The sequence below is a fragment of the Populus euphratica genome, unplaced genomic scaffold (assembly GCF_000495115.2).
Source record: "Populus euphratica unplaced genomic scaffold, PopEup_1.0 scaffold85.1, whole genome shotgun sequence".
In the NCBI taxonomy this organism is placed as follows: Eukaryota; Viridiplantae; Streptophyta; class Magnoliopsida; order Malpighiales; family Salicaceae; genus Populus; species Populus euphratica.
In genome coordinates, this window is record NW_011499898.1 from 1,014,299 (window position 1) to 1,038,089 (window position 23,791).

A 23,791-nucleotide genomic window follows, 5' to 3' on the forward strand; every position below is an offset into this window, starting at 1 on the left:
AAACATTTTAGTAATTTTTTGAATTTTTTTTAAATAAAATTAGAAGCAATAGAAATTTGACAAGAACCTTTATATCATTAAAATTTCAAATTAATATAAAATTGAGTTGGATATATAATTAACAAAAGAAGAAATTTTACTATACCCTCACAAAAGTGTGTTCACCATAAATTTAATGGATTAATTTAGTTGACTTAAATTTTTATAATTAAAAATTTTTAATTTTATTTTTTAACATTAAATTGATTAAAAATTAAAGTTTATAATTTATTTTGATATATAAGATTATACTTATCTCATGACTTGGATTATAAGCATGACAAATTAACTTTAGCTGACTTAAATTTTTTTTTGTATTTTTTAATTAATTTTTTAAATTTTATCTTTCAATACCAAGTTAATTAAAAATTAAACTTTATATTTTTTTTAATTTTTTTTATTATATTATCATGATCTCATGATCTAAATCATGAATTGTATAAACTAACCTGAATTAATTTAGATCATTATTTTAAATTATTTATTTAAATTATTTTTTATTTATTTTAATATTAAATTTATTAAAAATTAAATTTAATAGTTTGTTTTAATTTGTTTCTTATATAAAATTTTATCCCCTCTTACTAAACCGGCAAAAGGGTGGAGAAACTTCTTCCTCGGTAGCATTCCAAGCCAAGAACCCTAGATCCATCAACTCCTTGATGCCGTGGCAAAGCATGCCGTTACATGCCCTTAGATTTTCATTTGTCTAGCAAAAATATCATGGTTAGGAGATGATTAATTTGTCAATTTGTTCACCAAGTAGATTAAGCCATTAATCTTTTCGTAAAATCTTCACAATTGTTCAACTCTGCCGAGCAAAAACTTTCGTAAACCCCCGGAAAAAAAAATTGAATGAAGAGAAATGAAAAAAACAAGGTTCGTAAAATCTTCACAATTGTTCAACTCCGCCGAGCAAAAACTTTCGTAAACCAAGAGAAATGAAAAAAAATGATCCATAAATAAGATGAATTAAAAAAATAATGATAAAAAGGATGGAACAAACTAAAATAAAATCTTTCAAGAATAGAGGGACTTGAAAGCACATAAAAATGAATTCTTGGGCAAAGAAAAACATGAAAGAATAACAGGGGACCAAGATGAAATTATAGCTGGGGGTGTTACAGCTTCACTCCCCATGGATAGAGCACATCCTAAGAACTTGGCTGAGGAGGGAGGCATCGCAGAATAACACACCAGCAGGCAGCGGCAGCCCTAAATTTCAAAGGGAAAAGTGTAATTCTAGAGACAATGCAGAGGTTTTTTTTTTTTTTGGATAGCTGGTATTCCATGTTAAAGAGTTTTAGCTGCTGGGCCTTTGAACCCTTTCCTGTACCAAAGAGGAAAGAAGTTTATCTGCACGGTAAACTTGCTACAGCAAAGCAACAAAGTGCAGACTTACACCGGGTCGGCAATTTAGGCTAAAGATGATATTGGTATACAATTAATGAACTGATCATGGAAAGGGTTGCTTAAGACAAAGTGAGAGACATAATCAATGTAATTCAACCAAGAATACATTTACATGGGTATTATGATAATTAAAGGTAACTAATTGAACAAAACAAACTATTAGGGTATCTGCTTCTTTCTCATCCAAGTTCCTTAAGCATTCGTCAATGCAACAGTTGATTTGTCTATCAATTTGCTAAAACCTGCTAAAATAGCACAATGACAATCAGTTAGAAATTTTATGACAATCAAACTGCCCCTTACCAGCTGGTACAGGGCATTGTTAATTAATCCATAACAAAGAAATATTATCAATTTAAATATAAAATTGGGCAGAGGTTTGCTACATCACAAGCTCCTTTGGAGATTTGACCTCTGAAAACACCTCAGCAAATGAAAAAGGTTTTTCATAAGAGGATAATAGATTCAACGTTTCCATCCAGGGAAGGACTTCAAGGAAGTCATTTATGATTTAGAGTTGAAACTATTGAGTTTGTTGCTCTTTAATTACCAAGAAAATAACAAGTTGATTTTCCACTTCATCAAGGAAGCTTTTATGGGCATGGTTTGGATAACCAAGGGCCAGGCAAATGCTTTGCCTTGGCAATTCTCAAATCATCTCCTTTCCCTGTAAATATAAGAGGATTGGGATTCTTGCATGGTTTTGAATGTTTTCTTCCCGTGTACAAAAATGCAGACCGATTTAGAAATTTCAGTTTGGTCCCTCCCTTGAGCTAAAATAAAATGGCATTAAACAAATAACCTACCTCTCTTCTTAAGTTTGTTCCTGAAGCTCCTTTTCCGGCTAAAAGCAGTCTCCTGCAGCCATTCAAAAACATGAAATTAGGAAGATGCAAATAAGCAACCGAGAAAAAAATATAGAAATTAATTCAGGCGCTAGGACTCAAGCGCTGATTTTTGTTGATTAGTCAGTATTCCTCATGGATCAGAATGGCGACTTGCACTTAAATCAGCAAATGACCACTAAGTTATTGCGGAGCAGTAGCACAGGGTGTTGCATCCTCATCCCTCAAAAAAGAGGGAGGAGGAGTGAGCAAAGAAAAGATTGCTGCTTTTAACTAAGCATGGGGAATATTAGAATGGTTAAGCTGGTAAACTACTTGAACCAGAAGTGCATGATTCGACAATTACCACAGGCTGACCCAGTTTCTCTGCTTGACGAATAGCATCAACAAGATCCCGGTTGGATTCAGTATACAGGCTAGTGACAAGTCCATGTTGACCAGCCCGGGCTGTGCGACCAACTCTATGCAAGAAATCTACAGCAGAGGTGGCAAAGTCTGCCTGGAATGTACCAATTACAACCAAAGTTAGCTTCAAATGTATGGCTTATGCACTGTGATTTCAAGCAAATGAAGCTGTAATCTGATTAACTCAATTCAACTAAGTCCAAGTCTGATAAATGTAACAGGTTGTTCTGAAGGAGAACTAACCACTGGTTAGGCATTTAACTTTATCATCTCAAAACTAGAGCAGACACGTCCTAAGAAAAAAAAACATTAAAGGGAAACTCTGGCAAATGATATTTCTCTGTGATAATTATCTCCTAAAAATTGCATCATGTTTCTTAATTTTCAATCTTGTGGATTATCTCAGTCTCCCTTCCCGTAATCCAAACACCAATAGAACTCCAATGGTTGCAAACTGTAAGTTGCACTGTGTTTGATACTATCAATGAGATGAGAATATCTCTTGTTTCCATGGGCAGTAGCATGTTTTTGTTAATTTTATGTCTGCTATTGTTTTTTCACTATACTCTACAATTTTATTTCACTTTTTTTTTAATACCAAACATTGCCAGGATTTCCTGCTATCGTGACCAATTTTTATAAAAAGAAAAGAGAAATTGATTGAAAAAGGAACAAGTCATAAGCACAATAAGAAGAATGAGACATCCTCCACAAAGAAAGAAACTAAAATGATGCGACTTTCCACTGAATATTGACTGAAAAAAGTTTTGCAAAGCCACAAAAGTAGAAGTCCTTGATGAGGCTGAGAAAACTATTCAATCCTACGAGTCTTGAAGAGAATAATGAATGTGATCAATATAAGAAAACTATTCAATCCTGCGAGTCTTGAAGAGAATAATGAATGTGATCAATATGAAAATGTAAGAAATAGAAACAAGAAGTAACAAGTAATTGATTGGACGAAGAACCTGAATAACATGTGAGACATCCGGAATGTCAACTCCACGTGCAGCAGCATCAGTGCACACCAAAACTCCACCTTTTTCTCTGAAATCAACCAATGTCTTTGCACGTTCCTCCAAAGAGCTGTCCTTATGGTAACGAAAACACTCAATTCCTGCTTTACCCAATATCTTAGCCACTGCTTCAACAGCCTCAACAGTGTTTGCAAAAACCATAGTTCTACTCACACCAGCCCCATAATCTAACATGTCAGATCTAAATCCTTGTTTCACCGCCTCAATGAGTGCATGCAACTGGGTATCAACTGTAACTTCAACCCACTTTCGCTCCAATCTGAAAGGCAAAAGAAACAACAAATCGGTAATAAAATCAACATACTGAAGAGAGCAAATGTGATAAACTACAAATTAATGACGCCACCATGTGTAGCAGGAACATGTTTGAAAAATTGTGCATATACTTAAAATTTAGATTTTCGATTACAGGTTGCCAGCAGGACAGAGCCTCTGAAGCCCCATGTCATTGCAGGAGGTGGCGGCTTGACTAGCATCCTACTTGGACAAGCAGCAGGATAAAAACAAGTTTTATCAAACCCAATTATAGGTAGTGTGAGCAAGGCCTATGAAGGAAGCAACAAGCCAACAAGAGTTCAGGGAGATAACTCTGATAGACCAACGAAACCCAACCAACCATGGGTGCATATTTCCAACAAGGACAGGGAACATTGGACCAATGAACATGGAACTCGCATAAATAACCCATTATTCTGCATGGCAGTGAAAAATTAAGATCCGACTATTTTCAAGTGACCAACCAATATCAGGAAAATGCAGATGCGACTCAACATGTCCGTAACTAATGCAGGGAATTCCTGAGTTGCAAATTGGTATAATACTGTAGCTATAGATTTATATCATCATTCCTCTCCATGTTAGTTCATGCAAGTGTGAGCAGCAATATGAATTCCAAAATAAACTGTTTTACATGCAGTGGATGACAGAAAGTCAGCAATATAACACATGAGTTGCTGGTAGACAAGAAAAATAAACATATGTGAACGACAACTAGCAAGCACAATTGAAAATGGCACCTAGGGTTGTGACAATGAAGATAGGTTCCACTAATCCAATTTGCATCTGGAAACATTCGCTTCAGCATGGCTCCAGCAGTTTTTTTTCCATTGACTGGTAGGGTGGCTGCGACAAAAATGTACTGCTTACTGCGTTCGTAATTTTTTCTCACCCTCCTCCAGTCTTTTCTGTCAATGGGCCCGGCCTCAATTTCGTCTTTTATGTCCTCAACTTCAAACTCAGCAACAAAATCCTCATCCTCTTCCAAGACTGATTCTTGTTGGTCTTCTTCATCGTCTTCCAAGACTGATTCTTGTTGGTCTTCTACATCCTCTGAGCTGAAACGCTCTAGAGAATCAGAACCTATTCCCTGAGGAACCTCGACTGCAGATTTATTTGCACGGGACAGCTGCTTCTCATCAAAACGAAGCATGTTTATGAGACGGATAACTTGATTCTGAAATCCCCCACAGAGAAGCATGTCTGCTTCATCAAACACCTAACAATTATCACAGACAACAAATAAACTAAAAATACATGGTTCCTCAACCAACTTTGACAAATAGCATGGGTTACGAGGAAAATACCACATATTTTACACCACGAATAAAACTGGACCGGGATTGTTTTTTCGGATCAATATTATTCAGAAGGGCAGCTGGTGTTGATACAACAATATCCGGCTGATTGACTGGCCAGCCCTGCAGTCAAAGCAGCATCATATTCACAATACTCTTAATAATTAAAAGAACCCCGAGAATGAATCTGAAAAAAGTCACAGACATGGAGAGCCAAAAAAAGAAAAAAAACAAGCCATTGCCCATCTGTAATCAAACAAGAAGAGTTAGGTGATCACTTACCTGTCGGCCACAGACAGCTGCAACTTTAAGAAGTGGGTGGCCATCATCATCACAAAGACCACTAGCCATCCTGACAACTTGGTCACATAGCAACACATTGGGGCAAAGAACAAGAGAGAGCCCAGATGGGGTTGGAGTCAATCCTTGTTGAGAAGCAGAAGCAGATAGCCTGTTGTTAATTAGAGGAACTAAGTAGGAATGTGTTTTACCACTACCAGTCTCCGCTGCAATAACCACATCCTTTCCCGAAAGAATTGATGGTATAGCCGCAGCCTAAGAACCATTTAACGATTATTATTATCTATCATTGAGACATGGTTAACATAAAAGAAAAGAAAAGAAGGAAACGCATAGATGTTTCAAAGAGACACCTGAACAAGAGAGGGTCTTGAAAAGCCAGTATTGGAGAGAGCTCGAGAGAGCGGATGAGACAAACCAAGAGAAGCCCAGGAAACAGTGTGGTCGGAAAAGAAGGTCTCGGTTGTCTTAGTCTCAGCTGCCTTAGTCTCGGCGACAACAGCAGTGGCGAATCCTCGAATTGCTCTTGGGTTGAGGAAAAACAAGCGGATTCGAAGCGGAGAGGATAGAAATGAAAACGAGGGCTTTAATTGGGAAAGGGGTTTAGGTTGTCGTGGAGGAAGTGATGATGGAGCAAGTATTTTATACGAGGAATGGAGCATTGAAGCAGGAGAGCGTTGATGAAGCATTTTCTTTTATCTTACGATGATTACTTCGTTTTCTGGCTGGAGAAGAAAGGAGGACATGATAGAGGGGATTCTGGGGTAGGGTTTTAGCATAAACCCTTTGCTATTGTAATTTATTCTTTATGAATATTTATGATATATTTTATTGGACATAACTAGATTATTTGTCCGCTATGCTAGGTCAAATTAAGTTTTTAAAATCCATTAACAAAAATATTCATGCAACACTGATGTATTTTTAAAATGAAAAAAAAACTAAAATTATGTATAGAGTAATTTAAAATCATTCAGTTAATTTAATAAATTTCAAAATAATTTAATTATAAGAAATTTCAAAAAAATATTTTTTAAAAAATTATATAGGATTAATCTGATATGATTTAATTAACTTGATAAGGTTAAAAACAATTTAGATAACTAGAAAAAAAAATATAATTTGACTAAAAAAATTTAAAAATATATTTTAAAAAGATATAAAAATAATATTATATTAAATTAACATATAAAATTTATGATCAAAGTTATCAAACTGTGATTATTTTATAGAAAGCAAATAAAAAAACACATCAAAACTCAGTTCTTAATCAATTTAGCGTTGATAAATAAAATTAAAAAAACAAAAAAAAAAGACTTCAATCGACCTAGTTTAACTTGCCGAGCTTGAGTCATGAGATCTAAATAACTAAATAAAAAATAAATTAAAATAAATTATAAAATTTAATTCTCAATCAATTCAATGTTGAAAGAATAAATTAATTAAAAAATCAGTTTAATTCTCAATTAATTCAATATTGAAGGAATAAATTAATTAAAAAATTAATTCAAATATTAAATAAAAAAATTATAAAAAAAACCAAGTTAATTAGATAATATTAAATAATAAAATTATAAAAAAAACCAAGTTAATTAAGTTAACCCATAAAACTCGCAATCAGATTATAAGATTAAGATAACCTTATAAAAAATAAAACAAAATAAAATATGATGATTAATCTTTAATAAATTTAATATTAAATAATAAAATTATAAAAAAAACCAAGTTAATTAGATTAACCCATAAAACTCGCAATCAGATTATAAGATTAAGATAACCTTATAAAAAATAAAACAAAATAAAATATGATGATTAATCTTTAATAAATTTAATATTAAATAATAAATTTTATAAAAATAATTAAAAAGATAAAATTTATATATATATATATAGTGTTTGTGATAAGGGAACGATGATTTCCCCCCTCCTCAATTAATTTTTGTTAATAGAACGTAATGTAATATGATAGTTTATTGTATCTCTTTATTTGCTTGCAAAAAATTTTATAATACAATAAATGTTCAGTAAGTTTCATTTTAATCTCTATGATTTATAAAATAATTTACTTCTATTATAAATATAAAAATATAATTTGAATAAATAAGAAATATTGTAGCTAGATTCATTTAAAATAGTTATGACACTCGATTCTAGGTTTAAGTTGATAGGATGAACATCCAAATTTTATTATTTAATTTTTTTAATAAAATAATAATGTTATTTTAAATAAAAATTAAATTAAATTAAATAGTTTAATAAAAAAAATCATTGAAATTGAACCGGGCTCGGTTTTGCTTGTGGAAAGCAAACCTGGCCGAGTGTTTGATAACTATACGAGGACATCATTGAAGGCAAGAAAGATTGAGAGCTCCATGGCTCAAATTGCTTGAAATGAAGCAGTGGATCAGGAGAACCAAGAAGAAGAAGAACCAAAAGCAGCAGGCAACTCACAAACTACACTCTGTCAAAGCCATAATCACTATTTCTAGCATGCAAACAGACCAATTCTATTTCTCTTCTTCTCCTTTGGCTTACAATTAATGGATCGGTTCAATTATTATATAGAGAGAGAGGAGGAGGAGGAGGAGGAGGACGATAGCGATGGGAACAACACACGGGGTTTTTTTTTATTTATCAGTTAGGGTTTCGATTGATTGAATCACGAGGCTCTCGCTATCTTTTTCTTTATCTTTTTTTTCTTCTTCTATTAATTTGTTCGTGAGAAAGAGAGGGGTCTCGGTTTTTTGAGTTAGGGTCGAAAAGGGTTATTTTGATTAGTAAAAATAAAGAGAAAAATGAGAAATTTTGATTAGTAAAGGAGTAGATTTTGAAACAATAAAGCTACTAAATATAGAGTGGTCAATTGTTGGTCAAAGAACTAATTTAATCATTTAAATACTTCATGGATTAATTAGTTAGTTTCAATAAGCTACAAGAACTAAGTTTTATAATTAACTCTCATTAATGAAACGGATAGCCGGGTGCCTTTTGAGAAGTCTATATATATATATATGTTTAGATTATTTTGATGTTCTATGTTAAAAATAAATTTTTAAAAATATTTTAATAATTTCTAAATAAAAAATATATTGTAAAGCAATAACTAACACAATTCTAAACTTTTTTTAAATAATAAAAAAAAAACACCAAGTTTCATAATGGGAGTTTCCAACAAGCTCCCTTTCATTATCATGGCGTCTGAGTTCTCTTAAAAGTAGTAATTGAATTTAATTCAGGCTAATTTGATTTAATTATAAACTAAATTAAAGGTTTAATTATGTTTAAAAATTAATTTAGATTAAATTAAAATATTTAATTAGATATAAAGACTTAATTATATTCTTAATGGGTTAAATTAACTTTATTAGGCACTTAATTGATTAAAATTAAATTTGAAAGCCTAATTCAGGCTTAATCAAGAAGATCAAATTTTTAGATGACCAAAATTAATTTTTTTGAAGTTAATTGGTTGAAATTATGGACAAAATTGTAAAAAAAACAAATTTTAAGATCAATTAACTATCAAATTAAAAAAATTCACAACTAAGAACCTTTCTAAAAAAGACACTAAACTTCAAGGACTCAATTTGGTTGAAAACATGAGTGAAGTTAAAGCAAATTGTAAGTTAAGTAGTTAAGTGAGGATCAATTTGTATAAATCCAAAACTAAGAAATTTTTTTAAAAAAAAGCTAAACTTTGAGAATTCAATTTGGTTGAAAATAGAGGTGAAGTTTAAGCAAATTGAGAGCTAAATGGTCAGTTGGAGATCAATTTGCATAAATTCAAAACTAGTGATCAAAATGAAAAGGCATTAAACTCATAGGGTCATTTTAAAATTTGACAAGGGTGAAATTGAATTGATTCTTGGAATCAAAATTCAACTGAGGACTTTATTGAATAAATTAGAAGATTGAGGGTTGAAATTGAAATATGAGATTTTTAAACCTAAAAGCAAAAACAACATCATTTTATTTAATTGAAACGATACGTTTCGATGTTATTTTGACCAAAACAATGTGTTTTGGATCTAAATGACATCGTTTTGGTTAACAAAGGTAAAAAAAAATAAAACATCATTTAACACTACTCATCATCTTCAATCTTCTTATTTGAAAAGCTGCCTGAATTATTGTTTTTCAAATATATTTAATGTCTCATCTCTCCACCAAACAAAACAAGCAAACCATCATTCTCATAATCAGACATTGTACTACACCCCATTTAGATTCTTGTTGGGTGGTCGTCTTTGTAGGTGTCGCAGCGTCATCCCCAAGACAACAACTTGTGCAACCCAACTTTTGCAATTTGTGATGTTAACTTTTGGCCAACAATGAGATCCTTTCCATTTGAATTAAGGGTTGCGATTCATACCAGATAAGCATTTCATACCTTTTTTTCAACCCTTATAAATAATGGTGAAATCCATTGAGAAGAGGAGAGACCGAAGCACAAACATATCTCGTGCACCAACTTTTCTATTTAAAAAGGAGAGAAAAGAACACAACCATCACTCTTTCTCTTTTTTTTCATAGACACCAAATAAAAACACCCTTCGGTCCAATCCCAACATCACACTTTCCAACCTCTTTTCACTGTCTTTCCACCATTTCCACTTACACCAACAAAAAAACCAACTCAAATACCATTTTTCATCTATTTCTATGGCAACACTGCAATCAATCTAAGCAGCACCACTATAAGTAGCATAACTTTCAGTCAATAGCTTATCATCAGCAGCAGCAACCTATTTCCCTTTTAGCCGAGTTATTGAAGACAGTAACGTGAACTCCAACACCAACCATGTCCAGCAACAACTACCTCTTCTTCCCCACCGCAGCTTTTTCAACTATAACAACATCCATCATGAGCTCCACCAGCAAACCACCACACCAAGTCTAAGGCTCCACTAGCCAAGTAATCCTCTCCCTACTCTTTATCTTCTTAGAACAAGTGCCAATAACACGAAGAAATAATTCATGTTATTGGCATTTGCTAGCTAACACGGGATCAGGTTAGTGATTCCTAAGTAATGGGGTTGGACCTTCGTTTCAGCCCAAACTAAATGGTTGGGTTAGGTCCAACCTAAAAAAGAATATGTTGGCCCAACAATTAGATTAGGATGGGCATGAGCCTAGCTCGCATGTGCCTATTAGTCCCAAACCTAATAAACCTAGCTCATATGGTTGGGCCAAGCCCAAACCTAAACTCATCTATAAGGGTGTGTTTAACTTGCCATGTTTTTCATTAAGCAATAAGCCCATGTTTTGCTCTTAAAGATATGTTTGTGAAGCACGCCCTTAAAGATTTTTAATGTCTGTGATTGTAGGCTACGGGTGTGTTTGTCTAAGCCTTTTTTCTTTTAGACTTAATTTGTCTATATTTGCATGTTTAGCCAAACAACCCTTTAAAATTCAAAAAACAAATTCTGAAAAAATTTAGAGATCATCTTAAAACTATTTGTGAGTCCCTCGCATGATTTTCTAGCACTTTCACCTAATATTGGGTTGTAAATTTACACTGTAAAATACAAACTCGATATTAAAAATATCCGATTTTCTCTTAAATTTTAAAAAAATCTAAAAAAGTTCAAAAGAAATTCATCATTTCAAAAATATAAAAAAATATGTTTTGGTTTTATGTGTACAATCAAATTCTAAAGGCTTTTCATGTATATTTCCTAAAAATGATAAAATCGCATTTTTATCATGTTTTAAATATACAAAAAGATCCTACAACAATTAGTTTATTATTCAAAATGTTAGAATTTAGCTGTATACTTTAATATTTGAAAGTATAAAATCACACTGTAAAGTATTAAAAATATAAAATAGAAAATAAATGCAATGTTAAAATTAGAGCCTTAGAACGATTAGGATTTTACCTGATAAGGTAAAGATTTCCTTACGAAGAAAAATCTATCTTGAACCTTAGATGAGACCACCAAATAGAAACATGTCTTAAATTAACAATCAATTAATAATATAGCTCACCGTAGGTAAGATGCATCAAGAGTAATGCGTTTTCCCCTTGCACAATGTGTATCACTAGATCTATGATAAAATTAGAGTTTATTACCCGTAATAAAGTTGTAAAGAAAGCTAAATGGATTTGGTATTTCATAGAAGATATTCCATGTTGTTCACAATCAATGTTAGCTATTTATGTCCATTACGACAATCAGTCGGTAATTAGAATGACACAAAGTCGTATGTATAATGGTAAGTCTAAACATATACATTGTAGACTTAATACCATTAAATATTTGCTTTTAAATAGAATTATTAATAGAATTATTTTCATTGACTCTATAAAGTCAAAGGACAATATTATGAATCTACTAATCATAGGTTTATCGAGAGAACTTGTATATATTTCATCAAAGCGAGTGGGTTTAAACAGATGAAAGAATGTAATGATGGCAACCATACCTGATTGATTAGAGATTTCAAAATTTAGATTTAAATGAAAAACTAAGTCATATAATATTATGTATAGCACTAAAAATTATTATTTCTTATTTATTCATGTGATGAAATAAGTGTTAGCTACAACGTGATAAAGGGTGAAATGGGTTTTTAATGATTTTTATATCTTAGTACACTAAGTGGAGTATAAAGTAATATTTTTAATAAATATCATCTATATGAGTGAAAAATGTGATCGTTTCTTTAAAAATTTTATAAAAATTTTTATTTTTTAAAGCGCTTATAAATCCAAGGGTTGTTCATAATAAAAAAACACAATAGTGAGAACTAAAAAAAAATCTTTAGATAGAGATTTATGTGAATACTATTATCTTAGTTTACATAAAATGATAGATAGTTCAAGATATTACGTTCATTATTTAGCCGAATAAGTTCAATAGTATTTCAACAAGGAAGGTTCAAAGGCAAAAACTAATTATTCTGATATAGTAATCTATCAAATTAGTAAATTTTCATAAATATTTAGGTCATAATTTCTATTTATATAGGGATTATTGAAAATTTATTTTAAATAAATAAATTATAAATGAATGAAAAATTAATATAGAAAAATCATTAGTTTTTCTACTAAAAAAATTCTCAGTTCTTTTAAATTTAATTATTAATTTATGAGTGCTAATTAATTGGTTAATAATAGCAAGATTAATTTTTTAATATTTTAACCTCTGAAATTCTCTGAGTTGAATGATGAGTTTTAAAACTTGAAAATTGAAATAGAAATAAAAAATAATTATCTTTTGTTAGCCGAAAATTCAAATTAGCTTCTTCTAGCGATTCAAAGCTTCTAGAGGAAGAAGACGTCAGGGGCAGAGCGCAGGCCCACGCGTGGTAACCAGCCTACTAGGTCGCATCTCCTTCTACTTGAGCATTGAAGCTACGCTCTTGATGCGCGTGGACAATAATTACCCCGTGGCCTCATCCATCCCTGGCGTCCTTCTCTTGCGTCGCTGCTTTTTGCGCGTGAACAATAAGCCGTGTATGTGCGCTCGTTGGAGGACGAAAATGCGCCTTGTGGCCGATATTGTTTTGGGATATTACTTCCGTTAATTTGACTAATCAACGTAATTTACTGTTTCTTCAAATAAATAAATAATACTAAAAAGAAAAAGAAAAATCAAATGATCCGACATGGGTACAGCGTATAACTCTCAATTTAAAAAAAAATGATAATTTTTTAAAAAAAATTAATGAATTTTTGATTGATCAACATAAATTTTAATAAAATTAAAATAAATTAATTTATTTCATATTAAATTTATATATCAATTCACTAATCCAGTCTGATTTTTATAACTACAGCTCGAAGGATCCTAAATACCCTATAATTTATAAATCCAGGGAATTTCATCTTTATTATTGAGGTCCATGGACCTAATCGTACCCTCATTTTTGGCCTAGCAACCTTGCAAGTTAAGAAACAAAAAGCACGGTGTAATTAGCGAGCACAGTAACTACAAGAAAGACAAGACACAAGCTGAAACAACCTTTTTAGATTTCTCCCCACCATGTCTGCCTAGAGAAAAATCACAAACGCGGACACCCTTTCTTCTGGTTTTCCCTTCCATATTTCCTGTTCGCTAATCCTTGAATCTTGAGCTGTATACTTTCATCAAGTCTTTCAATAACAAACAGCAATACGAAGTTGTCTCTGGCTATTTAACGGGTGAGGACGGCACTTTGGATTGCTGATGGAGTTTTTTACCAAGACAAAGGCAATTAAGCTCCGGAGCCACCTTTACAAGTACTTGATCGCGGACTTCGACCAAGAAACTGTTCGTCAAACACGACACGGCATATCACGGAAAGCTGTCATATGGTTTGTGGAGCTGGTCGGTGGAAAAAGCCATGTTATTCGTCTCAGAAGCTGCTATGGCAAATACCTCACAGCCTCCGACTTGCCCTTTTTGTTAGGCATGACTGGGAAGAAAATACTGCAAACAGTGCCTGAAGATATTACAGACAACAGTAAGATGGAGTGGGAGCCTATAAGAGACGGGTCTCAGGTTAAATTTAAGAGCTGGTGTGGCAATTTCTTGCGAGCTAACGGGGGGGCGCCGCCGTGGAGAAACGCAGTTACTCACGATGAGCCTCCCACTAGCTCAGCACAAAAATGGATCTTTTGGGATATTGAGGCAGTGCAAGTGCCTGAAAACGACTCCTTGGTGGATTACTTGTCATCTATGTCGAGCTTTTCTACAGTACCCGATGATGTTCTTGTAGCTATTTCCGGTGATTATAATAGCCCGGGACGAGCCTCTCAGCTATCAATTGTACCGGCTGCGCGGCCGCCGAGATTGACCTTAGCAAAGTCAATGTTTCCAAGACTGTTTTCGTCCCCAAATAATAAGGTATGCTTTTCTTGTCTTCAAACTTGGTAAATTGTTTCTGGTTAATTTGCCAGGCAGCTTGTTGATTATCTTAATTATTTGGAATTTGGTTAGAATTATTGGAGAATTCTGGTTTTTTCCCGAATTTTTTTTTATTAATCACCACACTAATTCTTCTCCTTTGTTTAATTAGATTATGCATGAGAACTTAGTCTATTAAAATAATCTTAATGTGGATTTAAAAAAAAAACATATTCCATCCATCTTATTATCTTCGTGTCACGAATCAACAACGAGCCCTAATCTATTATACTCTTAAACATCCATCATCAAAAGAGGGTAATTTTAAACCTATTTATCAAATTAAAAAAGAGAGAGGTGTGCCTCGTGGTTTCCATTGCATGCCACACTTCATATAGTAAACAATATAATTATTTTAATAGGATAATAAAAAAATTGCAATATAAAATACGCAGGCGCCATCACTGGCTAGGGTTACTCTTTCTGGTCTTGGAAAAGCCATCTTGTTGAGGATAAAATAAACCTTGGAGACTAGAGGGCACTGTCCATTCATCGCAATAAAGAAATCATGCATTCATGGGATGATTTAAAACCATAATAAATAAATAAAAATAAAAAAACAGAGAGAGGAGAAAGAGTATGAGCAACTATATATTATGAGGAACTAGCTATAATTAATATTGAATATGCATTATCAAAAATAAATAAATAAAAAATTAAGGATGATACATTGTTCAAACTGCCCAGATAGATACATAAAAAACACTGTTAGAGCCTAAATTTTCATTTAGAAGGAGCTATTTTCACCTTTTTTTTATGATGAAATGAATGAATACACTGTGAGAGGCATTATATTAAAAATTAAAATAATTATTTAATGTATTTTAAAAAAATAATTTGGAAATGCAAGGAAAAACCCCCAAATATATGTTTGGTCAGGTCTGGGCTCCTTAATTCCCATGGTGGCAATTTGCTAGGGACACGTGCACGTTAGGTACACGTCTTGACAAAATTGGAAAATGATACCAAAAGGCAATTACAATCTGCACGCACCCTCATCTAGAAATGGAAAATAAGTGCTTAAACGGAAGAAAATTAAAAGGAAGAACATAACTATCCAGAAATTAATTAACATCCCACTACTCACATAAAATTAATAAAAAATTTTTTTGCTTTTATGAATTAGCTAATTTTATTTTTAAAATAAACAATAAGTTTGGATCAAATTGTGGATAAATATAAGTTAAATATAAATTTCTAAAGGTATATTTTTTATTTTTTTTTTAAACTTGATATGTTTGTATCTGTATTTTAAAAGTATTTAAAAAAATTAATTTTTTTTATTTTTATATTTACTTCAAATTAATATGTTTTTAGTGTTTTTAAATTATTTTGATATACTAATATCAAAAATATTTTTTTTTTTAAAATATTGATATATATTGTAAGATGTAAAGTTATTTTAAAAATAACCAAAATTGTAGTAGTAATTATTATTTTTTAAATTATATTTTATTTAAAAATATATTAATGTATCAAAATAATTTAAAATTATAAAAAAATAATTTAAAAATATTTTTTAAATAAAAAACACATTTAATAACATACACATGAAAAACTGATTTTTTTCTTTTCTTTTCAAAACGTCTGAAATCAGTCGGCAGGGGGCATTCTGCTGATGATAACGTTTAATTTAATGGAATATTTTTAATACTTAAGCAACGTCTTTCTGGTACGCAAAGAAGGAAGCTTCAGGTGACATACAAATCTCGGGGAGCGAAGACAGATTAATTTCAAGCCTGTCCCTTCCCTCCCTCAATATTAAATAATAAGAATTAATTTTAAACCCTGTGGATAACTGCCACGTAGTTGCCGCTTCCGAATTACGGCAAGTCATTTAAACACCCTTTCCTCGACTTTTCACTCATGTAACGGATCGAAGACAAGACAAGGAAACCTAACGAAACCGAAGCAGAGGAGGAGCTCAGCACAAAACATCACTGAACTTCTCTCATATCCTCGAACTTTACCTACGACTAACTGTTAATTGATAAATTTCACAGACCAAATCCAACCACTTCCGGTCAGGGATGGATTTCTTCCTCAATGCCAAAACTGTCCGTCTCCGCTGCCACCAGGACAAGTACCTCCTCGCGGAGGAAGATGAGGAGTCCGTAACCCAAGACCGAAATGGATCCTCCAAGACAGCCAGATGGACTGTCGAACCCGTACCTGGATCCGACTCCCTTATCCGCCTCAAGTCCTGCAATGGTAAATACCTCACTGCATCTAACCAGCCTTTTCTTTTGGGCATGACTGGTCGAAAGGTCCTTCAGACTGTACCCAGACGATTTGACTCGTCCGTCGAGTGGGAACCCGTGAGAGAAGGGGGCCAGGTGAAGCTCAAGACCCGGTATGGGAACTTCTTGAGAGCCAATGGGGGGTTGCCACCTTGGAGAAACTCGGTTACTCATGACATTCCTCATAGGAGTGCTACACAAGATTGGATCCTTTGGGATGTTGATGTTGTGGAGACTCGAGCGCTTCAGTCTCCTACTGGCCATGCTCATTATCTACAGAAAATTGTTTCTCAGTCTGATTCTCTGGATTCCGAATTCACCTCTCCACCCTCTATCTCTATCAAATCCGGAGATTATTTGAGACAGGGGGTAATTCTGATCTTCTCCTGCTATTCTTAATGATTTGATTGAAGTCCTGCAATTTCTTTTCTTTCTTGGTTTTTCATCTGCTTAGTGGCAATTTGTTTATGGAATGTTCAGTCGAGTGATTCTAATGCTAGTTCGCCTCGGAAATCTGACGGGAGGACAATATACTACCACGTGGCTGATGAGAGCGGTGAGGTTGATGATGATGCAACAGAGCGTTGCTCGTTGAATTTTAAGGGAAATGGGGTGGATGGGTTGACACAAAAATTGAAGGAAGATACGGGACTTGAGGATATTGTTGTGTGTACTCGCAGTCCTTTGAATGGAGAGCTTTATCCCCTTCGATTGCAGCTTCCTCCAAACAATGCAGATATGCATGTTATTCTAGTTCAGCCATCGTCCAAAGGTGAGCTTATGATGGCTTAAGTTCAGTATATATTGTTTCGTTCTAGTGTTGCTAATGCAATGCGTAGTTGTTGAGCTTTTTTGTCATTTTTTAATGTTGTTCTGATATGCACAATGCAATGCTATTTGGGTTATAGATTATTAACATTTCTTTAATAATTGCTATTTGGGTTATAGATTATTAACATTGAAATCTCAGCTTATCAGAAATGAATGAGGTGTATTCATTTTATGTGTAGTTGCTGCTGCATTTACCGAGAGTCCTTGCATTTCATGATACATGCTCTGTTTGGTTGCCATCAAAGACCACTCAGTATGTTTTCTTGCCCAGGTTCTTGGGATTCAAATTTTTGTATGCTTGTATAGAATTGTATGGTACTAAACATGGTTCCAGAAAGAGTTGTAAGTGAGCATGTTGGATGGATTTGGGGATAGACCTTTTTGTTGTTCTATATCATATCGGAGGCTAGATGGATTTGAAGTGAAACAAGTTGGCCGGATTGTCATTTGTTATTCTGAAAAGCTGGCAATAATATAGTTTTGGGTTGAACTAAAATAACATGGGACTTGGAAGGGCTTTGTTGGTGCTGTTCTAGAACATGGGAATTCGAAGGGGTATGATTTTTGAACCAGATTATTAAAGAAATGACTGTCAATCTCTTATAAACCAAGATTTAATAGAATATATCTCCATTAGATGGCTCCTCTTAGGATCGAGATTGCTATTATCAAGTGCCTGTTGAACTAGATTATGCATGCAAGTGTCAATGCCTGTTGAACACATTGAACGGTCATGTAGTAGCTATTGCCTTAGAGAAAACGATAAGCTTGTTAAATTTCTGTCACCGATTGAAATCCATGATGTTTTTTGTCCATCTAATGAACTCTGGTTAACAATGATGCTGTAAATCTTGTTTCTCAAATTTCATTTCCCATTTGCATTTCCGATAGAATTGCCATTTTGTTGTTGTCTTTGAACTTTTGCATGACTGTTTTCTTTCGTTGTATCAGTGGCCAGTGATTTTGCCGAACAAGGAACTCCTCTCTGATATACATTGGACGGGTTATCACTCCGCGTGACTTCTTACGTGCAGTGTAGTGTACATTCTATTTGGACCTCTGAAATATGCTAGTTTTTAAAGCACTCGGTGATTCAAAGGCAACAGGACGACTATTTCAACAGAGAAAGGAAGCCACGAGCAAAAGTGCTCTTGTTATTGCTGGGGACAGATGGTCGATGTGGTGCTTGATTAAACCATGCCTCGATAAATAATGCTCCAAAATTTTAGTCTGATTGGAACATCACTATAGCACAATTACTTTATAGCTTAATTGAGTGTTTCTATCTTGTCTTATAGAGCTTGTGACTGTCAAAGAATCATTTCCTTCTAAAAGAATGTTTCGATGAATAATTGTTGCAGCCTATGAAGCGTTAATCTTGGGTTTCTTTTTGTGAAAGAAGTACGGTGTGATAAGTGGTACAAGATTATCTATTTTAGCTGAGAACTGAGATGGAGAGCTTAGATTATTGCTAGAGGGGTGTCCTGCTTTGTACAGAACTTTCAGTCTATATATATCACGCAGGTCATTTTTTACTCAGAATCTTATTTTTCAAGCAGTTTGGGTTGAGCCAGTCTCAATTCCCGTTGTCATTCCGTGTAAGAATCATATGATAAACCCAACTGATGATGTTAATCTAGATTTTATGCGAGACTCTTGAAGAGGTGGTTTTTCATATTTGAGTTCATAGTTTCACGATGAGTTCTGTCTTGAAAATACACTTCTCAAAATGGGATGTGGTACCAGGAGCTGATGAGTTGTAATTCTTAGCCATGTGAGATAATGATATTATTATAACTCTAGCCGAGGGGTTTGGACATGGGATTTGGATTGATTTGGATTCTGGGTTATTAGGGTAAATTTGGATTAATTCAAAAAAATTAAAATTTTAATATTTTATATAAAAAAATTAAGACACAATTCCTATAAATATAGGCTACACATTTTATAAATAATAAAATTTTAAAAATTATTTCAAAAGGTTTGTATTTTATATTCAAAAATTTTTATATTAGTACGTTGTTCAAAAGGTTTGTATTTTATATTCAAAAAATTCTATATTAGTATGTTATTATTTTAAGTTGAAATATTTAAACTAAAATTTTTTTTTATTCCACATTAAAAAAATAATTTTTTTCTTATGAATATAAAATATATAATACCGAAAGACTTCAAATTTCATATTTAAAAAATAAAATATTTTTGTAGTATTTATATAATGAACTTTAAAAATAATTAATAACCAACTAATATATATATGTTTCTAGTTAGGAGAAAAAATACATTTGAAAAAAAAATCGGGTCTTAACAGGATTTTGTCGAATCACTTGGATCATAAATCAGCCATGTTTCACCAAGTTTTTGTTTATCTTGGTATTTTATTTTACACCAACTAGTATAGTTATTAAGTCAATCGGATTTTAAGTTAATTTATTAGACGGATCTAAATTTAATAACTATAATTTAAAAGTTAGATAATGTGTGATGGTATGTCTACGAGTCATATCCAAACACATAATATCATTATAAGTTTTCAAGAAAAGATGTTTCATAATATCATTATAAGTTTTCAAGAAAATATATTTTTTTTTTAATTAGAGATGAGAAGCTAAATACACCTTCAATTTCTAAGATATTAGCATCATCGTCGATATTTATACATGTGAGGTTTGAGAAAGAGCATTAACCTTGCTTTAGCCATGGAGATGATATTGAAGTCTAGATTTGAAGAGATTTCATTGCTGTGGAGTTTGTGTGTCCCTTATTTCATTTTTCCTTTCAATCTTATACTTGCTCTCTCCTATAACTCAGCTTCTGTGAGTGCAACCATTTTGCTTCTGAACATTGAGAGGCTTCTTCCCTGCCCAGTGGGATTTTGAGATTTAACACTGGAGATTGCCTCTTGCTAAGCTACGTCTCAGCTAGTCTGGAGGTCTTAGAATCATCATCAATATTTCTTCCTTTCTTTCTGTTTTTTTTATTAATATGGATATCTAGATTAGATTATATATATCTTAATTAATTTTATAAATTTTAAAATTAATAATTATATAAATTTCCAACAACACTGAAAAATTCAAACTCATGAACAATGAAAATTATCATCTATCTTTCACGGGTGGCTCTTGGTCACTTTGCACTTTGAGCTTGCTTTTGTTGAGCCTTTTTGGCCTTCTTCAACATATTTCAACGCGTGCTCTATGGGCCTTCTTCAACATATTTCAACGCGTGCGTGGTTACCCATTTATGAATGGGCCCTTTAGATTGCCTGTTTGGTCCTAAGTCCAGCTCAATCTAGGTTCAAGTACAGCTCCTTGTTTAAAAGGGTACATGGGTTTTTTTTTAATGATAAAATAATATAGTTAGGAAGAAAAAAGTGGACAAAGAGTAGAGAGGTGAGTAAAAAAAATTAAAAAACTAATTAAATAGAGAAAACTAAAAAAAAAAATAATTAAAAAAATTGAATTGTAAAAAAAACTAATTAAAATTTTAAAAAAATCGACTAGTTTAGTTCGATTTTGGTTTTATAAACCTATAACTGAAAAAACCAAATCGAATCGAACTTAAACTGAAAAAACAAAAAAAAGCTGAAAAAAATTAGAAAAAATCAAGCCAAAACCAATCCAAACCAAGAAAACTAAAAAAACCGAACCAAACTAATTTGAACCTATTTTGATTTGATTTTTAATTTTTTAAAATTTCAATTTAATTATGTTTTTTTATAAAAATCAAACCAAATAAAAATTAATCATTCCTGATAAATAATGTATTATGTACATACTGCAATTAAAAAATACAATATTTAAACTCTTCACAATATGCAAACGCGCAATACTGATGAGTTCTATCAAAATGTTCAATGACCAATCATCTAAGTGGTGGCCAAGTGGTAAAGACTTGGGATCAAGGGGTTTTTTATAAAAATCAAACCAAATAAAAATTAATCATCCCTCATAAATAATGTATTATGTACATACTGCAATTAAAAAGGACAATATTTAAACTCTTCACAATATGCAAACGCACAATACTGATGAGTTCTATCAAAAATTTCAATGGCCAACAAATTTATGCCTTGTTTTTTCGCTAGAAAGTTTGATTTATTGTTTGTTTTTTATGTCGAAATTCTGAGAATTCTTCTCTGATTTTTGAGCTGCCTTGAAAATACCAATCTCAAAGTAAACTTAGATTCATATAAAAAAGATAATTGAAACTCTCAGTCTTATCTAAAATCTAAATCAAATTCAAGTTTCCTCGTTGTTCTAAACAAGGGTGAAGAGTTCACCTAATAATCGAGTTTGAATGTATAAAATAATTAGATTAATGGGTTTTTTTCTTCTTGGTTTCAAAGATAAAATCTAAACTGAAATTTAAATAGTATTTTCTTAATATTTTACTTTTTAATTCTCTAACACTTAATTTGATATTTTTTATCATAACTCTAAATCTTATTTATTTAATGTAATTGAAAGAAAAAACAAGGTTAGAAGAGTCTTTTTATTAAAAAAACCCTTCATGCAATTAAAAGGTCAAAAAAGAGCAGAAAACTTAAAGAAAAGGATAAGCTCCACTGCCCATCCAGTCTCCCAGTAGTTTTAGGAGCAGCAGGGCAAGGCACTACCAAATTTTGATAAGCCCACGTGGCATTAAAAAAAGTCAATAACACATGACTCCCAGTTGTCAAGTACAGCCGCACGATACATGATTCTGATAAAGCTGACATGTCATTAAAAAAGTCAATGTACACAATTACTCCCGCGTCAGCAGCAGTCCAGCTCTCTACCATGACTCCATTGCACGTTCTCCTCTCTCTCTCTCTCTCTACCTTAATTCTTTTGGTCAGCCGTCGTCGCCAAACACCCTTTCTTCAGCCATGATGCTCTTACTTTCATAAAGCGCTTTTAGTTGTCATGCCACATGCGGTTTCAACCCGTTTTCTAAAAGTTTTTCGGATTTTTTATATAAAAAATCAATATTTTTTATATAATTCTTAATAATTTTATCATGATAATATTAAGAATTAGAATTCTTAATAATTTTATCATGATAATATTGAGAATTAAAATATTATTTTTATATATTTTTAATTAAAAAATACTATCATAGAAATACGTTACACCGTGTTATTAAAACACAATAACTTGTTAGAAATGTTATGGTAATCAAATATATCAAAAACACAATAACTTGTTAGAAATGTTATAGTAATTAAATATATTAAAATAATATTTTTTATTAATTAAAAATTAATTTTAATACAAACATATTTAAAAAATTTAAAAATATTAAAAAAATATTTTTAGTATCATGTTATAAATTTTTTTAATTTTTTTAAAAAATATATGAAAATAATTTTGTTAATATTGTTATATTAAAATGATTAGAAAATATTAATTTAACATTTTTTAAAAAACAAATATACTTAAAAAAATCTAAAATATAAAATCTACCCCAACTCACAACCAAATTTTAATTCTCATGTGTCCAATCCATCCTTACATCGTCTTTGAATATACCATGGATGAATTGACGAGTGGATTAATTTTTACATTAAAAACTTATTTTTAAAAATAATTTTAGTTTAAAAATATATTTAAAATATTATATTTATTATTTTTTAAAATTCATTTTTACTCCAATATATTAAAATAATCTGAAAAACCAAAAACTTATAATTTAATTTTTTTCCAAAAAAACAGCTGATTATTAATTTTTTATTTGGTATTGCATCCCAAACAGAAATAAGGTAAATTTTAAAAAATTAATTTACTTAAAATTAATTTTTTTTAAAAATTATTTTAATGTATTAATATAAAAACTATTTTAAAAAAATAAAAAAATTATTTAAAATTATTTTTAAATAAAAAATATTTTAAAACTAACCTCCCAACCAATTAAAAAAAAAAAAAGTAAAAGAGAATATTAAGTTAGGCAGTCCTTCCATAGACATGGTCGGTTACAGAGTTTTCTTGGCTTCAAAGCTGTCACGCCAGCATCACATCGCATTTGCCTATTTAAAATCGAACAGTGTAAACTATTATATAATCCCTCACTTCTTACAAAAAGAATTAACCGATCCCTTTACCCCTCTTGGACTTTCTCGTTTTCTTTTCCTTAAATATCCTTTATTCTTTTCAAATATTACAATATCATTTATTATAAACGTAATTATAAAACGCGACGGATTTCTCGGAAATCTGTGTCACCGGCCCA

At 31.9% G+C, this 23,791-nt stretch overlaps 2 protein-coding genes and 1 long non-coding RNA gene across 5 annotated transcripts; 2 read left to right on the top strand and 1 right to left on the bottom strand.

Annotated features, from left to right (window-relative positions):
- Positions 1-620: 620 nt before the first annotated feature.
- On the bottom strand, positions 621-6,415 carry EMB3108 (DEA(D/H)-box RNA helicase family protein). Of its 3 annotated transcripts, XM_011035896.1 has the most exons (9): positions 5,967-6,415; positions 5,596-5,868; positions 5,323-5,436; positions 4,756-5,234; positions 3,671-3,998; positions 2,644-2,796; positions 2,259-2,310; positions 1,596-1,697; positions 621-749 (listed from the first exon to the last, which is right to left on the bottom strand). In XM_011035896.1, the coding sequence occupies exons 1-8, from the start codon at positions 6,300-6,302 to the stop codon at positions 1,645-1,647; spliced, it is 1,788 nt and encodes a 595-aa protein (XP_011034198.1). In that variant the 5' UTR covers positions 6,303-6,415; the 3' UTR covers positions 621-749; positions 1,596-1,644. The 3 variants fall into 3 exon arrangements, with proteins under 3 accessions (XP_011034198.1, XP_011034199.1, XP_011034197.1); XM_011035897.1 differs by lacking the exon at positions 621-749 and having other exon boundaries at positions 1,455-1,694; XM_011035895.1 differs by lacking the exon at positions 621-749 and having other exon boundaries at positions 1,455-1,697.
- Positions 6,416-13,430: 7,015 nt separating this feature from the next.
- LOC105132407 (uncharacterized) lies at positions 13,431-19,136 on the top strand. The gene is made up of 4 exons (XM_011035898.1): positions 13,431-14,447; positions 16,511-17,116; positions 17,228-17,519; positions 18,530-19,136. Exons 1-4 carry the CDS (start codon positions 13,788-13,790, stop codon positions 18,565-18,567), a joined length of 1,596 nt encoding a protein of 531 aa, XP_011034200.1. The 5' UTR covers positions 13,431-13,787; the 3' UTR covers positions 18,568-19,136.
- On the top strand, positions 17,535-17,756 carry LOC105132406 (uncharacterized). Its single transcript, XR_843570.1, has 2 exons — positions 17,535-17,664; positions 17,705-17,756. It is a non-coding gene; the product is annotated as an uncharacterized LOC105132406 (long non-coding RNA).
- Positions 19,137-23,791: the final 4,655 nt, after the last annotated feature.

Bases quoted from the DNA above. Each gene is read 5' to 3' on its own strand.
- EMB3108 (XM_011035896.1), bottom strand. From the start codon at position 6,302: ATGCTTCATCAACGCTCTCCTGCTTCAATGCTCCATTCCTCGTATAAA. The intron at 5,869-5,966 runs GTGTCTCTTTGA...AATGGTTCTTAG, and splicing joins CAAGACCCTCTCTTGTTCAG to GCTGCGGCTATACCATCAAT. The intron at 1,698-2,258 runs GTAGGTTATTTG...GTGCTATTTTAG, and splicing joins GAACAAACTTAAGAAGAGAG to CAGGTTTTAGCAAATTGATA.
- LOC105132407 (XM_011035898.1), top strand. From the start codon at position 13,788: ATGGAGTTTTTTACCAAGACAAAGGCAATTAAGCTCCGGAGCCACCTT. The intron at 14,448-16,510 runs GTATGCTTTTCT...TAAATTTCACAG, and splicing joins TTTCGTCCCCAAATAATAAG to ACCAAATCCAACCACTTCCG. The intron at 17,520-18,529 runs GTGAGCTTATGA...TCGTTGTATCAG, and splicing joins AGTTCAGCCATCGTCCAAAG to TGGCCAGTGATTTTGCCGAA.